Consider the following 17,359-nt stretch of genomic DNA (forward strand, 5'->3'; position numbering starts at 1 on the left):
GTGGGAAGGGAGGGCAGCTGGCTCCAGTGTGGGGCTTCCTCTGGTGTGACTGCAGGAACTGGAGGCATACTGCATGCAGCCCCCACAACAGGGGTGGGTCAGGCAGACTTGTCTCCTCACCCCTGCATGCCGCACTGGGCAGAGCCATGCACCACCGGGTGCCAGTGCCTGCACCAGGAACAAGCACCCTGAGCACCCCTGCCTGCTGCTGCTGCCAGCAGCAGGGGCTGCACACTATGTGGGGGAGTGTGGGGGGCTCCAAGGTAGTTATTTCAGTCTGCAGCCTGTGCATGAGCTCCCAGGCCAAAGGGAGAGCTTTTTTATATGACTGCCAACAGGGAGCTCCATGGGGGACAGGGGCTGGCACCGCACAACAGGACCAACAGGGTGTTCTCATTTGGGAGTCCCTGGTTAACCATTTTCAATGATTCGGGAGCAAGGAGTGGGAGGAGGGTACAGCTGTGTAATGACTGAGCAATTAAGGAGACACTTCCAGTGAGTGCTTAATGAATGAAAAGAACTTGTATTAAGTAGTTCAAACATTCAAACTTTTTGGGATCTATGGACACCAAACAAAACATTTTTGAGCAAGGAAGGGGTAAGAGGAGGTGGTTTTTCAGGTGGCTAGACAATTGTCCAGTCTCACCATAGCCCACTCAATGGGTGCCTGAGGAAGGTGGGGGAGGGGAAGTGGGTCCAAAACCTGGATTTAGGATTTTTTTTTAGTGCTGTTTACCCAGGAGGTGCTGGGATCCAGATATCTTGTCTATACCAAAACACTAGATTGCTCCATTTTAATGGTAGAGTTTATAAAAACAAAAAGCACTGGGCTGCCTCTGGATTTAGGAAAGTCCATTGTTTACCTTTTTGCCTCCTCACTTTCACTGAAGACAACTTAAAGCATGGGCCTAATGAGGGCTTTCCTTCTCAGGTCTACTCTTGCCAAGATCTGCATACTTCAGGATGGCTTAGTAAAGGCATGTTCTGAGAATTTTGACCTCTGTTCCCAAGAAAGATGAGCAGAAAGCTTTCCTGGCTAGGGCAGTATTAAAATTGTAATGCCACAAATCAGAATGCTGCTCATCTCTTCAAATACCTGCACAGAACGTGTCACCAGTGGGGACTCTTGCTGGTGTATGAACGACAGAGCTGTGACCTTGTCTCTGTGCTGTAGAATAGATTGTGCAGACATGAAGAGGAAAAGTTCAGAGAGATGAAGGCTTTGTCTAAGACCCTATACCTTCAGAGGGCTGGAGCCGAATTAGAAGAGTCTCTGTCATATCTATCCCCCCACCTTTAGAAGTGTATATAAACTATTCAAGTTTAAATAATACATAACCAAAAAATATAATATTTGAATAATATAAAATATTTCATAATTTATTTATTTTTCTCACACCACCATCTCTTGGCAATGAAATGTGATCTCATTATTGGACTAATAAAAAGGCACCTTTGATCTTATGGCTTCAGTTAGCCACATTTAACATTAACTTTACCATCTGGAATCCAGGAAAGGGATGGACTGTGAACCTGAGACCATAAAGGAATAAGGCAAGGAAGTTTAATAAAAAACTCACCCTTATCAATCCAAGGCCTATTACTCAGTGTTTATTGTTGGCAGGTAAACTGCTCAGCAGCCCCTTTGCCCAGAAACAGGAATGGAGGCAGAAGAGAATGATGTAGTGTGAGCTTTCTGTGCTTCCATGAACACAGGGAAAGATCCTTTGCATCTGTGTGTGGTTAGGGCATGCACAGGGAAGTTACCATGCTATGCCAGGTATCATGCAGGAATAGACACCAAGTTTACACTCTAGCTTCCCTTACAGTAATGTGCTCATGTTCCCAAAACCTTGTTCACAGTTCTCAGAACTCCATTTAGGGCATAGAAACTCTGGGCTTGATCCTTTAGGGAAAAAAAATCATAGCAAGAAAGCAAAGTGAACAGGCTTAGGAAAGGCCGTTCCTGCCACAGCACCCAATGCCAGAAGCAAATGCAAGGAACTTTGAAAATGAGAAAAGTATCCTTGGCAGTAACAGAAGTCTGAGACTTCTCCTATCCAATGCTACTCAGAGGTTGCTCCTCTTGAAAAATCTGTGCTTCATCAGTTCTTCAGGTTAGGCAGAATCCTTCATGTTGCCCTTTCTCTGTAAACCCTTCATCCATGTGGCAATGGCTACTTGCCTCACAGGAAAGGATCCTGCCCCCAAATAATATTTGCCTCTTCCTTTTGGTATAGAAAGTCTGTTGCTCCAGGGACAAATGCCACTGACTATCTGAGGATATGTATTAGCATAGCTATGCTGCTGGGAATGGAAATCCCTGGGTTAGATAATCCATTCCAGAATAAATCTGATATTATTTCTGTAGAATTCCTCCCTGTAGCATAAAGCATGGATGCATCACTACACTGTCTCCTGTAGAGAGCTCTCAAGTGGTGTTATTCAAAGTGACTGCCCTTAGCCCTCAAACTTGTTCTCAGCAGTGGTGTTCATCAAAGGGCTTCCCTGGGCACAGTAAGTTCCTGGAAGGCAGCACAACTGGCTAGCTCTGGGCAAGTTCAAACTATGCAGCCTTGATGCTACCCCTAATCCTGCAGTACAAAAGGGAAAAAAAGAAACCCTCAATTAATATAGTTTTATTCCACTCCACCCCAGAGTTTCAGGGGTCCTGCCCCACCCCTGCAGCTCTTTCCAAGTCTTGTGCCTAAAACACCTGATCAGGCCATGGGACTGGGACCTGACTCTGACCAGAACAGTTCCCCTCCCCCCCTGCAGGCCAGGTAGAAGCTGGGGAGCTTGTTCCCCACCCAGCTCCATGACCAGAGCTGGGGGGCGGGGGGCGGGGGCTGTGTAGCTTGTTCCCTGCCCTGCTATGAGAGTGCAGACCTGGCGGGGGGCAGACTGGGGAGCTTGTTCCCCACCTATCTTCATAAGCATGGAGCTGGGATGGAACGAGTTGGGGAGCTTTTTCCCTCCAGCTCCAAACTCATGGAGATGTGTGGGGAACAGGCTCCCCAAGCCCCACCAGCAGGGAGCTCCCAGTGCCAGCTCAGCTACCATGGAGCTGGCACTGAGAGACCATTATCTCCCAGTGTCACCTCTACAGGCATGGAGCTAGCACTGGGAGATAAGGATCATCCAGCATGGGACCCTCAGCCACAGAACCAGCACTTGGAGATAAGTGTCTCCAAGTCCCCACTCCCCAGTTGCAATAGTGGAGCAGGGGCTTGGAAATTAGGATCTCCCAGCTCCTGCTCTCCAATCAGAATCTCAGAGGAGGGGGGCTTGGAGCTACCTCATGCCAGGGTAGGGAGACACAGCTCCTTGACCCTTCAGCAGCTGCCAGGGGCAGGGACCAATCCCCTTCTCCTTGGTGAATGGCTGACTGGGAGCAGAGTTGGTTTTGGTCAAGTGTCTTCACAAGTGCTAGTGCAGTAAATTTGCTACTTGCATTAGCCAATTTACTCAGCATTAGGGAAGTTTATTGTGAAGTAAGCATGTGCATATTTAGATGCACATGCTTACTTTGCAGTCAACTATGTTACTGTGCAGCTAAATGACACAGGGAGATGTGCCCTCTGAATCTCCCACTCCTCCCACCTGGGTGTCATCTGCAAACATACTGAAGGTGAACTCTCTACCATCTTCTAGGTCATTGATGAAGACATTGAAAAAGAAAAGGCTCAAGGACTGATCACTGAGCACTCCATTTGTTACTGGCTGCCAACTATACTTTGAACCATTGGCTACTACCCTCTGGGCCCAATAATCCTGCCAGTTTTGTATCCACCTTACAGTCCCTTCCCATACTTTCAACCCATACTTCCATATCTTTCTTGTGAGAATGTTGAGGGGGTGTGTATCAAAACCTTGCTAAATTCAAGGTACTCCACATCCACATGCCTGGACCTCACTCTCCCTCAGACCTCAATCTTATCAGGCCTTGGTCCTCAGGCCCTCCTGGCCTCCATGATCTTGCCCAAGCCTGGTGTTTTTCTGATTGTGTGTGCTCCCTTAGACTTTCCTCCCTGGGTTACCCACAAGATAGCGGGACCTGAGGCTTTATAGTACCCCATACTCACTGGTGTGGCATTTCCTGAGGGCTGCCCTGAAACCAGCAGTCCCACAACACCGTCCTCCCCAGCAGGGTGTAGTTTTCAGTCATTTCCAAGGACCATTGCTGGCCTTCCTGCTCTGGTCTTATTGGGGTCATCCACAATTCAACAGAAAAATGCTAGCACTTGCCAGTGGAGCTCCTGATCCTGCCTTTCTCTCTCTCTCTCTCTCTCTCTCCGGGCTCCTTTCTCTCCCCCTCCTACGGGCTTGTCCGTCTTCTCCCCCTTTAGCGGGCAATGGTACAGGGACCTCCCCTGTGTCCCATCCCTACCAGTTCCACCGGCATCCCCACTCTGGAGCCTGGCTGACCTGCGGTCCTGTCGTCTTGGTCTCTCTTGCTGGTGTCACTCTTCTCCTCTTTCTTGGGGCTCATGGTTCCCCATGCTCTGCTCCCTTCAGAGCTGTCCAAGGATGATTGTGGACCTGAGGGACTGCCCTGCATCCCAGTTCCAGGGCTCCTAATCGGAGCCTTGCAGTTCCCCAGCGGCGTCCCACCTGATCACTGGCTCCTGCTAACCCCCGAGCCGTTCTTCTGCCTCACCTGTCTCCCAGTGGCCAGCTGCCTCCTCCTGTGGGAAGCTGGAGCTAGAGCTGGAGTCTCTCAGCTCCTGAGCTGTTGTCTCCCAGCTGATGCTCCATCTCTCTCTCCCCCACTCCTCCCCAGCTGTTTCTCTGGCCGCCTTTTGAGCAGCCTGCACTGCTCAGAGGCCACGTCCCAAGCTCTCCATGATACGCAGGCTCAGGCAGCTGTGAAACTGCCGAAGCTGCATCTGTGCCAGTGTCTGTGCTCTGGTCTCCTCCCTGCTGCCACCCATCTCAGCTCCTATGGTGAGTGCTGTGGTGCTTTGGTTAGGGGTCTGGGCCACACTGGGGGCAGGGTCCTGTCTCCCCTCTCACAACCATGAATTAAGAATGCAAGACCAGAGGAAATGGGGGGCTGAATTAGATTTACCAAGAATCTATCTATGGTTGCAATCAGCATATTTAGTAGACAAGTTATTATGTGGTCCAGGGGACAAATAAAACAAGTGGCTCATTTCAAGAAACTATTGCATTGCCATCCAGAACTGGGTCCTTCCAGAATGGAGATGGATTGCAAAGTTGTTGATGCAGTGAAGACAGTTCTGGAAGAATGGGAGGTGGACCCTTGGGATCCGAATCAACCATTTCTTCACTTTCTTTGCTCTGGAAAGCCATCAACAGAAGAGGTAAGGAAGAGTCTTCACACAGGAACAAGTGCTGGGATCATAATATCCCAGCCAGATATCTATCCAACCTCCTCTTGAAGACCCCCAAGGTAAGGGAGAGCACCACCTCCCTTGGGAACCCATTCCAGAGCCTGGAAGCCCTAACTGTAAAGTAATGTCTCCTGATGTCCATCCTGAACCTGCTCTCAATCAATTTGTGGCTGTTATTCCTTGTTATCCCAGGTGGTGCCCGGGGGAACAGAGCCTCACTTATCTTCCTCTGGTCCCCCCTGGTGAGTTTATAGATGGCCACCAGATTGCCTCTCAGCCTTCTCTTGTGGAGGCTGAATAGATTCAGACCCCTCAGCCTTTCCTTATATGGCCTGGCCTGCTGCCCCCTGATCATGCAAGTGGCCTTCTGCTGGACCCTCTCAAGGTTAGCCACATCCCTCTTGAAGTGCGGCGCCCAGTACTGGACACAGTACTCCAACTGTGGCCTGACCAGCACCACATAGAGGGGAAGGATCACCTCCCTGGACCTGCTTGTGATGCATCTGTAAATGCATGACAAGGTGTGGTTAGCCTTACTGACTGCTTCCTTACGTTGGCAGCTCATGTCCATCCTGGAGTCAACAATGACTCCAAGATCCCTTTCAGCCACTGTGTTGTTGAGAAGGGTGTTCCCCAGCCTATAGGTGTGCTACAGGTTCCTTCTCCCTAGATGCAGCATCTTGCACTTGTCTGTGTTGAATTCCATTCTATTCTCATCCGCCCACCTCTGCTACCTGTCCAGATCTAGCTGGGTTCTGTCCCTCTGCTCCATTATGCCCACTTCTCCCCACATCTTTGTGTTATCAGTGAATTTGGACAGCATGCTTTCCACGCCCACCTCCAAGACACTGATAAAGATGTTGAATAGCACAGGCCTGAGGACCAAGGCCTGGGGAACTCGACTGCCAACATACCTCCAGGTCAAAAATGACCTGTCCACAGCCACTCTTTGGGTGCGACCATCGAGCCAATTTGCCACCCATCTGACTATGTAGGCATTAATGCCGCAGTCTCCTAGAATGATGTAGCATCTGCTGCTCTTGGGTTTTATGGATTCATTGGAGTAAACAAAGTGGAAGCTTTCTTTGGCTGTGACAGTGACATCAATGAAATGAATCTTAAAATCAAAAGACTTGATCTACATGAAGACTATGCAACAACTTGGAAAAAAAAGAAGAACTCACTGAAGATCTGTTTGATAAACTAGCACACTATGATTATGAAAGACTTCTTCTGGACCACGATTCCTTCAAACAGCACTGCCTCTGAGCATAGTTGCAAGTCTATGAATGGAGAAATTCACAATATGCACGAATTCTTGATCCAACAAATTTTGGGTGGACAACAGTGTTGGATATTTTGGAAACTTTGACACATACTAAAAGTGTACAGCCAGATGGAGTGCAATTGCCTCTAAACAATGAAAATGGACATGCAGATGAGCCAATGAAAGTTGCTGTTCTAGAGTCTTTTGAAGAAAATAGTGATACAGAACAAGAATACCTAGATTAAAAATATCCAGGTTATGCCATTTCATAGACTAGACTTCACATTTCAATTGACACATTTTATTTTACTTAAATCTGTTCCATAATCATGTGTACCTTTGTTGTTAATAATAGTAAATGTGCTGTTGAAGAAATACATTGTAAAACTTTCCATTTCAAACAAGTACTCTTCTTCTGTTGCCAAAAAAGTGGTCAATATTGTTGATAATTCCATTTAAAGGCTTAGAACTGCCAAACAATAGGCAATTACTCATCCAAAGACAAAAAATGTTTTAAAGTTATTGCAGTATCTATTTAAAGTCATTTAGAAAATTAAAAATAAGCCTCATATAGGTACTGACGTGACATTTATTCATCTCAGTCATAGCTGTAATTTTTAAAGGTGGCAGCCAAGCACATTTAAAAAGTTCCCCCCCCAGCTAAATTTCTTCCTTAGCACCTCAATTATGAATTTCAACAGTAAAGAAATGGCCCCTCCCCAAAAATGCACTGGCTTTATATATATATGAGTGGACTATGCCCAGGCCCTGCTGAGAGACCAGGAAGGTAAAGGCCCCACCCTGCCCCAGGCTGCACAGGCTGCTGCACTCAGGGAAGTCAAACCAATTTGTATCTGCTCTTCCCCAGGATCAGAGGAGCCATGGCTGCAGGAGACCTGGCAGGGAGCTTTCAGGAGGAGGTGACTTGCTCCCTGTGTCTGGACTATTTTACAGATCCAGTGATAACTGACTGTGGGCACAACTTCTGCCGCACCTGCATCAGCAAGTGCTGGGGGGAGTTGGAGCCAAATGTCTGCTGCCCCCAGTGCAGGGAAACGGCCCCACAGAGAAACCTCCGGCCCAACAGGCAGCTGGGCAATATGGTTGAGCTGGTGAAGCAGCTGAAGCTGCAGGCAGGGAGGGAGCCCGAAGGCCAGTATGTGTGTGAGAGGCACCAGGAGGCTCTGAAGCTCTTTTGTGAGGAGAATGAAGCCCCCATCTGCGTGATCTGCAAAGAGTCCCGGGAACACCAAGGTCACAAGGTGCTTCCCATTGAGGAGGCTGCCAAGGACTACAAGGTAGGGAACAGTTGTCCCAGGCTTGGGAGTCACGCTTCAGCCTCTCTGCAGTCAGGTAACCCCTGTGTGTTTGCAGGAACAAATCCGTAGCTGCCTGGAGCACCTGAGGGAGCAGAGAGAGGAACTGCAGGGCCTGAAATGTGCCTGGGAGAAGGAGAGTGAAAGACTTCTGGTAGGTGGTGGACACGGTGACAGCAGCGGTGGCAGCAGGGGCAGGGCGGGGGGTCTCTGTGCTGCTTAGTGTCTGTGCAGTTTGGAGGGGAGGAAAGATTTTCAGGGCTATGGCAGTGAAAGGCTCAGTGTCAGATTTTAAGCACTGTAGGGCCAACTCCATTCTCCTTTTCCTTGTGTAAATGAGTGGGATCATGTGAGTTTACACCGGGGTAAGGAGTGTAGTGTTTGGCCCTGCCCCCAACTGATGGGCAGGGAAGGGAGGGCCAGTGTAACTGCTGTGCATTAACTGGTGCCAGTGATATTGGGGTGGGGCCAGAGGAGGTGGAGATTTCTGCTGGTGCTGGGGTAAGTCCTGGAAGAGGTCTCTGCACCTCTCTTGGGGGGTCAGGCACAGTCATTAGTTGAGGGGAGGCTCGCCTTTCATGGATGAGCTGGGGCAGCACTGCTGTCATGGCCCTGCCCTGCAAACCCCTGGCTCACAGAAGCCCAGCTTCAGCCAGAAGGTTTGAGTGGCTGGGAGCTGGGAGAAACTCCCCTTGCAGGTGGGAAGGGGCACATCCCTTCAAAACACCCTAAACTGCACCCTGGGGGACTGGAATGAGGGACTCTGTGCAGCTCAGAAAACACTCGGTTCATTGTTTCATACTTTCAAAGTTTTTAGGGTCTGGAATGGACCTTACAGATCATTGGGTCTAGCCCCCCTGCAACTGGGCAGGAAAGACTGGGCAGATCAAATGACCCAAGCAAGATGGGTGTCATGCCGTTTTTTGAAGATGGCCAGGGTGGATGACTGTACCAACTCTGGGAGGAGCCTGGTCCAAACCTTCTGCACTCAGCTTGTAAAGAAGTTTTTCCTTATGTGTAACCTGAAGTGGTCTTCATTAATTTTGTGCCCATTATTTCTTGTCCTGCCCTGGGGAGCCTTGGTGAATAGATGCTTCCCCAAACCCTGATGTACTCCTCTGATATCCCCTTGCTAGCACCGAGTCCCCCCTGAGTCTTCTCTTCTCCAGGCTGAACAATCCCAAGTCCCTCAGCCTCTCCTCATACATTTTGGTCTCCAGGACTCTAATCATGTGTGTGGCCCTCCTTTGGACTCTCTCAAGCTTCTCCACATCCTCCTGAAAGTGCTGTGCCCAGAACTGGATTCAGTACGCCATTTCCAGTGTCTCCAAGGCTGAGTAACATGGGCAACTGGCGCCTTGACTGCCTTGAGTCGGGGGGGGGGGCACATGCCTCCCCCCACCCAGGACTATTCAGCAACTGGAGGGGTGCCCCCATAGCCAATAGTGCTTACCAGGGAGGGGTCCTCCCACATCCAATTGGACTGTCCAGGGTGGGGATTCCCTGAAGCCGATCACTCATCAAAATGCGGGCATGACACTTTGGGAGGGACTGCGGGACTTCCAGAAGTGGCCATGGCCACTTCTGCTGGCAGCCCACTCCCCAACCAGCACCAGCTGGGAGTGCACCAGCTGGGAGTGAAGCTGCTTCATCTGGAAGCCCTGTTCCCCAGCTGGTGCTCAAAAGGGGGAACTGGTGCTACGACCTGCACCCCCTGCCCATTGCCTGAGCGCCGAGTGCGGCCATCAGGGGGTGCACCAGCACTCTCAGGGTGTACATGTGCACCCCTGTGCATCCCCTACGTGTTGCCACTGCTGAGGAGAGTGGGAGGATGACATCCTTAGCTTTTCTTGAGATGCCTCAGTGGATGCATGCCAGCGTTTGATTAGCTCTGCCAGCTATGGCATCTTCCTTAACCTCACTGTCTCTGTGTTCCTCCCCTGCCCTATGTATCCTGGCCCATCCCAGAGGCAGGCAGAGCTGGAGAGGCAGCTGGTGGTGTCTGAGTGTGAGGGGCTGCGCCAGCTCCTGGGTGAACATGAGCGCTTCCTGCTGGCCCGCCTGGGAGAACTGGATGCAGAGATAATGAGGAAGAGGGAGGAAAATGCTGCCTACCTGTGCAAGGAGACTGCTCGCCTCAGCTCCCTAATCATGGAGCTAGAGGGGAAGTGTCAGCAGCCAGTGCCTGAGCTCCTGCAGGTGAGACCGCATCAGACGTGCCCCAGTGCTCAGTGATGCAGAGGACAGCTTCCATGTTCCTTTGAAGTCTGGAGGTGACACAGAGAAGAGGGGACAACCTGGGTTGTCTGCAAGGCCCTGCAGCCAGAATGCAGGGAGACAGGGGTGGGCAGGCAGGGAGGTGTGGGGTGGGGGGAGGTTGATTCTGTCCCAGCTCCAGTGTCCTGTGCAGGGGGACAGCCATTTTTACAAAGCAGAACACAAGGGGCTGGTGGGGCTAGAGCACAGTTAACCAACTTTAAACTGGGTTGAGTGAAATACTCAAATGGACCCTTGGGTCATTGTAACCAATCTGAGAGGTTTATTGATTAACTAATAAAGCCACATTGATAGCAAAGCATAATCTTATGGGATGGGTCTTAACTGTTGTAAAACAAAGCTGGCCAGGCTTTCAGTCTTCATCAGTAGTGGTCCTATAGCAGTTATCACTTAGCGATCCAAGGTTCAAATGCAATCCTTTGATTTTTTTTTTTTATTTTCTTTCTTGATCAAGAGCTTGATGCAGGCTTTGGCTAGACCCAAACCAACCAAATGTCAAATTGTTGTCTTAATCCTGCGGCCCACCTTATCATCTCTGGAGATGCTGATTTGAGTTTGCCCAGCTTGTTATCTTCATTAAGTTCTATCTACTGTTTTCTGGAGATGCTGATTCATGTTTGCTCAGTTGACAAGTTTTAGTCAGGCCAGGTCAGCACAATGGGGGCAACTTGGTACATCACGAATACTGAAGGGTCCCAAGGTTTTGTGGCTGTCCCTCAACATGTGTGCTGGTGTCAGCCAGATTTTGCTGGTTTATCCTTGTAGCACTGACTCTCTCTTGTGTCTCTTTTTCCCCTCCAGGGTGTCCGAAGCGCAGTAAGCAGGCAAGTCTGTGCTCCACTTCACCCCTCCTGCCCCACTGGCTAATGTCACCCTGTGACCCACCTAGGGGTTGGGATTGCCCTATAGCCATGATCTGAATAAGCCCCTCCCCTGGGGCTGGGCTGGCTCTGGGCTTTTTAGCCATGGGCCCCAGCTGAGACTTGGCCTGTAATGATGAAAAGTTTGTCCTTTCTGGCATGGCTTAGGAGTTTGTGGGGAGAGAGCTGAGTGTCCCAGCCCAGGCCCCATTTGGACAGTGTTCCTGGGCAGAAGCCCCACCCACGAATCCCAGCAGGGACTAGGCACCATGGTGCCTGGGAGTGAAGCTGAGGAGCAGATAGACCTCAGGAATAGGCCCCTTCCTGTCCCAGGAGCTGCCCCTCCCTTTTCTTTTGGGTCCCATGGACCAGGTGATGTATGAAGCAATCTTATCCCACCACTGCCAGGGCTGTTTTTCCTGATGATAGGCTGAGGCAGGGGCCTGTTAGGAATATGAACATCTCTAATCACTGAAGCGCAGCTCTCTGGACAAAAGCCCTGGGACAGACACAGGTTTGGGGTTTTTTTATTTTGCATTTTTTTTTCAGTTTCCATATTCCTAAACAAATTGGCCAAATCAATTCCAAATCCGTGAGTCAGTCCAGAACCATAAATGGCCCTACTACCAGTAAACATCCTCTACCCCCACCTGGGGCTTCAGATGTTCCCAGATCCTTTGGCAGGTATCCTACTTGCAGGCCCAAGCCTGGAGGCTTGGGGTTCGGATGCCTCCGAGTTTCACTTGCCCGTAGCCATAAGGCCCCAGGAGCGAGCTATGGAAGAGTATCCTATTTCCATAAAGTGGGCATAAAGCCAATGTTAACTATGCATTACCTACATGGGTACTATCCCATGCCAGTAGAGCAGTCTTCCCTGGGTGTGACTAGGAAGCCACTGTGGTGATCATGGTATTTCCCCATGTTCTTTTCCAGTATAGATTCTCTTGGTACAATACCAGTACAGATCCCACTGGTACAAGCTATACAGGGAACAACACTGCTTTGCTAGTGTGAGTTTTAGTTGCATGAAGACTGTTTGTGGGTTGTGCCCTACCTAAAGAGCTGTACTGGAAAGGCTTCCCAGTCTGAACATTGCCCACCTATCTCCAGGGCTGGGAACCAACAGACTGCACAGGCAGCACTGACCTGTCAAACAGAGCATCTACTTTGTGGCCCCTGCTCCCACTCAAATCCCTTTGTGGCTTTGAGGATGTGGAAACATCTGGCTGAGGAATGAGAGGAATATTTTCTTGTGTGTCTTTGCAGGGGTGAGGAGGTGATGCCTCTGCATCCAGGCCCCAAGTTCCCTGACCTGGAGAAGAGAATCCAGAATTTCCCCAAGGAGAAAAAGCTTCAGGAAGCTGTGATGGGATTTCTGAGTAAGGGCCACTTCCAGGTTCCTGGTCTCATTATACTGGGGTAAAAGTAGAGGAAGGGGGAGAGGGTTATCAGAGCCCTTGTGTTCAGGTTCCCAGGGGACGAGAGCTGGGTTCAGAGCCCTGTGCCCAAGGCCAGAGTAGCCCAAATCCTGGATAAGCCCTTGGCATCCCAGCTCTCCAGGGTTGCACAGGGTGGACTCCATGGGGATGAGTAAAGCAGAGCACACCACTTGTCATTTAAAATCCATGTTGTTCTGCCTCCCACTCAGGCCCTGGTCACTTTAGTACAGGCCTTGTGCTCTTTTCAGGTCTTAGCCGTACAGAAGTGTCCTCTGTTTGACTCCCTGTGGGATTTTCTGCTGAGTGCCCAGGTCCTGATGCTTAGAGTTGGGAGTTTGGAGCCATAGGCCCCAGTCTGAATGGATGAGGACAAGGATGGAGCTGAGGGTTTACTTCTGATAGCTGTTTGTGCTGTTGCATGAATCCCAGACCTGGAGCATTCCCATCAACAGCTGCCAGCAGGTGCCTGGGGAGGGCTGAGGTGACTTCCCTAAGGAACTATAGTGAGTCCACACAGGGAGGTTTTGGCTGGATTTTTGAGATCCAAGAAAGCTGTTATAAATTTTGCTCCCAGCCCTGCCTGTCTGCATGCATGGGCTGAGAGCGCCCACCCCACCCCACCTGCACCTGACCTGTGACAACACCCAGCTCTGCTGGAGGGAGGCCCCCTAAATGCATCTCCTGTGGGGCAGAGGGGTGGGTGGGGGATTCCTTGGGGTGGGCCTTGGCTGGTTGGATGTGATATATTACCACAGAGAGATTTGGGGTTGGTTCCTCAGTGCCCTGGGCCTGATTGATCCCGACTGAGCCCCTGGGATTCTGGCACCTTGTGTATTAGGCCCCATCCTTATTAGCTCTCTAGGGGAATGGCAGCACCTGGGAGAGCCCTGGGACCCCTTTCCAGTGCCAGTGTTAAATCAAGACCTGGATGGGGACTAATACTTGGCTTGTTCTCTTTCCTTGCAGAGGGGCTGGCTGCAGAGAGAGGTGAGTCCTGAGGACACACTGCAGGGTAGGGAGCAGTGGGCACCTGCTCCTGTGTATGGGGCAGCTCTGGGCTGAGAGATGTGATGTGATCTGCAGAGGACAGAAGCCAGCAGGATACATGTTCCAACGACCTGGGTCAGAACAGCCAAGGGGCAGTCAAACTCAAGGGGCAGTCAGAGCATTGCATGTCCTTGTCAGCAGTGAGACAGTGAAGAGCTGGGACCTATGGGGAGAAGTCCTGGGGTGGGGGTGGATAGATGCGTTATTAAATAATAAGGTCTCTGTGTGTCACTTTGAGCTTATACCTGTTGGAGACACAATCTCGCTGACATATGGAGGGGCCAAGGAGGGGCTGCCGGGAAGGGAGGGCTGAGAACTGAGACCCCGAACATCAGGGCATGGAGAAGTGATGGCTCCACAGTAACACCAAACCCCTGCTGTTGCTGGATGGGACACTGAGATTTTCCCACCTGGACAAAACCACGGCCCCTTCTCTGGTCCAGGCTGCTGGGGCAGGATTCAGCTGCTGGGAGGACCCTTCCTCCAGACTCCCTATGTTATGAATGTTTCAGTTCTCCATTGGCTGCTGCAGGGATCTGAGGCCAAATGCTGAAGCCCTCCTGCCTCTTCTCTTGCCCCAGCTCCTGGGCAGCTTCAGGGGTTTGGGCGACTAAGGACAGCAGGGCCTGTCCAGTGTCTGTGCATTGGATCTTGCTGTGATGACTTCTGTGTGAATTCTCACCTCTCTCTCTGCTGGTTGGTTCCAGGATTCAGAAGAGCCCGAGTACATGCAGGTGGGTGACCCTGACCCCATATCAGTGATCCCAGGTCCTTCCTTTTTGAGAGGTTTACTCCCTGCAGCCACTTCTGGTGCTATTGTGATGCCCCAAATATAGGTTGTATCCCTGTGACCAGCACTAATCACTGCATCCCTGCTGCCTTCTGTGTGCCCTGGGTCCTGGGCGAGGCTGGTTTCTGGGCCATGTTGGCTCCAGACCCAGGGGTGTTTGGGGATCCTCAGTCTATCTCTTTGGCATTACCTGAGCTGCGTGCACCAGCTGTTTTTTACTACTCTTGGTTTATTCTGCCCATGCAGTGCCCACACACTGACCAGAGGCCAACAATATCTGTCTTGGTAAACCTGTGCATGGTTTTGGGAAGATTGATAGGTCAGTCCTGAAGAGGTTTTGATGGTTCAGGTCATCGCTGTGGTGCATTCTCACAAATGGGGTGGGGCCTGCAGGGAAACCAGATGTTTCCCACTCCTCACATGCATGCACACACTGTACTGTGCAGAGCTGTCACTATCTTTTCTCATGGGTCAAATGATCATGGAGCCATGCTGACTGTCAGGAGGGTCTGCCCTGGGCCAGTCTGCACCCAGATCAAGGTGTGAGAGCTGGAGCCCTGTGGGCATCCCCAGCTCTACTTGTTTCTGCTACCAGGCAGTGAATGGTACAGGTATTCCCTGGGGCTCAGAGCTGGGCTCTTTTGGTATTTTCTAGTGGTCAGCACTTCAGTAGTCTCAGCATGGTCTAGGAGTCCATCTCCAACTAGGAGCCAATGAGATTTCTACTTCTAAATTGCTCATATGGATTTGAAGATCCCCACATACCCATGCAGCATAGAGATGGGACTGTCAATACTTGGAGGGCAGAAGACTCCCATCCCAGCAGTGTCCCAATCCCAGGATGTCCCTGGCCCAGTGCATCTGTCCTAGTGCAGACCCCTAGGGCACATACACAGCATGGGAATGAACTGGGACAGGTCCCTGCTGTATCTGAACCAAGAGGGAAGGGGCAGTCGGTGGATAAATGCCTCCTCTCCCTCGGTGGCCCCAAACTCATTAGCAATGGGCACTTGTGCTTAGTTGCATTTGTCAATGCTCCCCTGAAACAAGTGAGGGCAGCTCAGATGTGTGGCCTTGCCCTGGGCTTGGCTCTGTTAGAGAAGGATCTGGCTGTGGGGTTGCAGCTCCATGCCCATAAGTTTGGGGGTATGGAGGGTTCCCAGGTGGGGCAGAGCAGCCCAGCCTGGTGTGAGGAGGGGCAGGGCAGCAACCTGCTGTTATGACATTATCTCATGTCCCTCCCCATTCCTAGGTCTTGGCCAGCCCCCACCCAGTGGCACCTTCCCCTCTTTTCACTCCTCATGGGTCCAGCACCAGCCCCTCTTGCCCCCAGGAATGAACAAACTAGTGGCAACATCCCACTTTGCCCCTGAAGCCACCTCCTGTTCTCCCCATTTTCCCTCTGGGTGACAGTGATTTCCCAGGCAGGGACTGAACTATGGTTCCTGGGGTTGCAGATAATTCCCTGTGATCTCATGGACCTGCCTGCTCTGCCCCTAACCTGTGACTCTCTCCACAGTGGATGTGACTCTGGACCCAGGCACAGCTTATCCTGAACTCATACTGTCTGAGGATCGGAAATGTGTGAGACACGGAGACACACAACAGGACCTACCCAACAACCCTGAAAGATTTGATACTTGCCCAGAAGTCCTGGGCTCTGAGAAGTTCACAGGCGGGAGGTACTACTGGGAGGTGGAGGTGGGAGACAAGACATGCTGGGCTCTGGGTGTGTGCAGGGAGTCTGTGCACAGGAAAGGGCTGGTCACACTGTCACCTGAGGATGGGTACTGGGTCATGTGGCTGCGAGATCAGAAATTCAAAGCCCTCACCACCCCCCCAACTCGCCTCCCCATGCGCCTGCGGCCCAGAAAGGTGGGTGTTTTCTTAGACTATGAGGTGGGTGAAGTCTCATTTTACAATGTGACTGATGGGTCCCACCTCTTCACTTTCACTGAAACCTTCTCTGGGACCCTGCGCCCATATTTTTATACTGGTCTCAGTGCTGGGGGCACCAATGCAACTCCCCTGATCCTGTGCCCAGTCCCAACCAAGCCCTGAGTTAGGGAATCCCTGTCATCGCCCTGGCACACATGGCACAGACTGTCTCATCCCAGCCTTGCCTAACTGCCAGCCCTTGGGTGCTCCCAAGGTTGGGGTAGGTGAAGCATGGCAGGGCTGGGCTGGAGTTTCCCAGTCACAGAAACTGCTTCAGCTTGTACCCTGCTGTTGCCCTATGCTCCAGGGTTTATTTCTCAATCCTCACACTCACAGCACCACTAACTGAGAGGGACGATCTCCAGATTGCCTTCACTTGTAGTTCCATCTCCAGATTGCTGTCCTTCACTTGTAGCTCACTGCAGTTCCTCTGGGTTTATTACTTTGTTACTCTGTTCACCGCTTTCAGCATTGTCCTTCATCTTCTGTTCTTCCTCTCTTCCCCATCTTGTATTAACAAAAAAATGTTGGGCAGCCTTCTCTCTGCATGTCTTCACAGCATCTGGTGAGTGCTCACTTACAAAAGCTGATGCATATCAGATTCAGTATGTCCAGTGGTGCTCAAATTTTCTGGTATGCTGGTCTGAGTCTAGAGCCATGCATAGGGTCTAGGGCCATGTGTGAGATACGACTGGGCAAGTGTCTCTGTATCCAACATGTGTAACATGATGCCTAAGCACCCTGGGTACAGTGAGGCCTGGGGGCAGCATCACTTGCTGTGCTTTTTCTTCCCCCCAGACCTTGCTGAACTTCATGCCTAGAAGACATGCCCCAGTCATCCCAATTCCTCATACTACTGCATGGGATGCCACTCAGGTCCAAAAACAGTTTTGGAGCTGTCAGTGAAGCAGCTACTACCACTCACCCACTGTCAAGTTTATGGGAACTGTGGGAATCCCCGTGAGATGGATGATGTGGCTTTGCAGGCCACATCCAGCCCATGGGCCAAGGCTGAAACACCCTGAGAGTATGTAGCAGAAAGCCCCCTTTTCCTCTTGCCTGCATTTG

At 51.0% G+C, this 17,359-nt stretch overlaps 1 protein-coding gene across 1 annotated transcript; it reads left to right on the plus strand.

Moving 5' to 3' along the window:
* The first annotated feature begins 7,503 nt into the window (after positions 1 to 7,503).
* Positions 7,504 to 16,990, plus strand: LOC102570082 (E3 ubiquitin-protein ligase TRIM11). Its single transcript, XM_059714157.1, has 8 exons — positions 7,504 to 7,922; positions 7,999 to 8,094; positions 9,909 to 10,139; positions 11,019 to 11,033; positions 12,011 to 12,087; positions 12,344 to 12,456; positions 13,483 to 13,503; positions 15,873 to 16,990. Exons 1-8 carry the CDS (start codon positions 7,506 to 7,508, stop codon positions 16,412 to 16,414), a joined length of 1,512 nt encoding a protein of 503 aa, XP_059570140.1. The 5' UTR covers positions 7,504 to 7,505; the 3' UTR covers positions 16,415 to 16,990.
* The last annotated feature ends 369 nt before the right edge of the window (positions 16,991 to 17,359 follow it).

Source organism: Alligator mississippiensis, chromosome 11, assembly GCF_030867095.1.
Source record: "Alligator mississippiensis isolate rAllMis1 chromosome 11, rAllMis1, whole genome shotgun sequence".
Taxonomy (NCBI): Eukaryota; Metazoa; Chordata; order Crocodylia; family Alligatoridae; genus Alligator; species Alligator mississippiensis.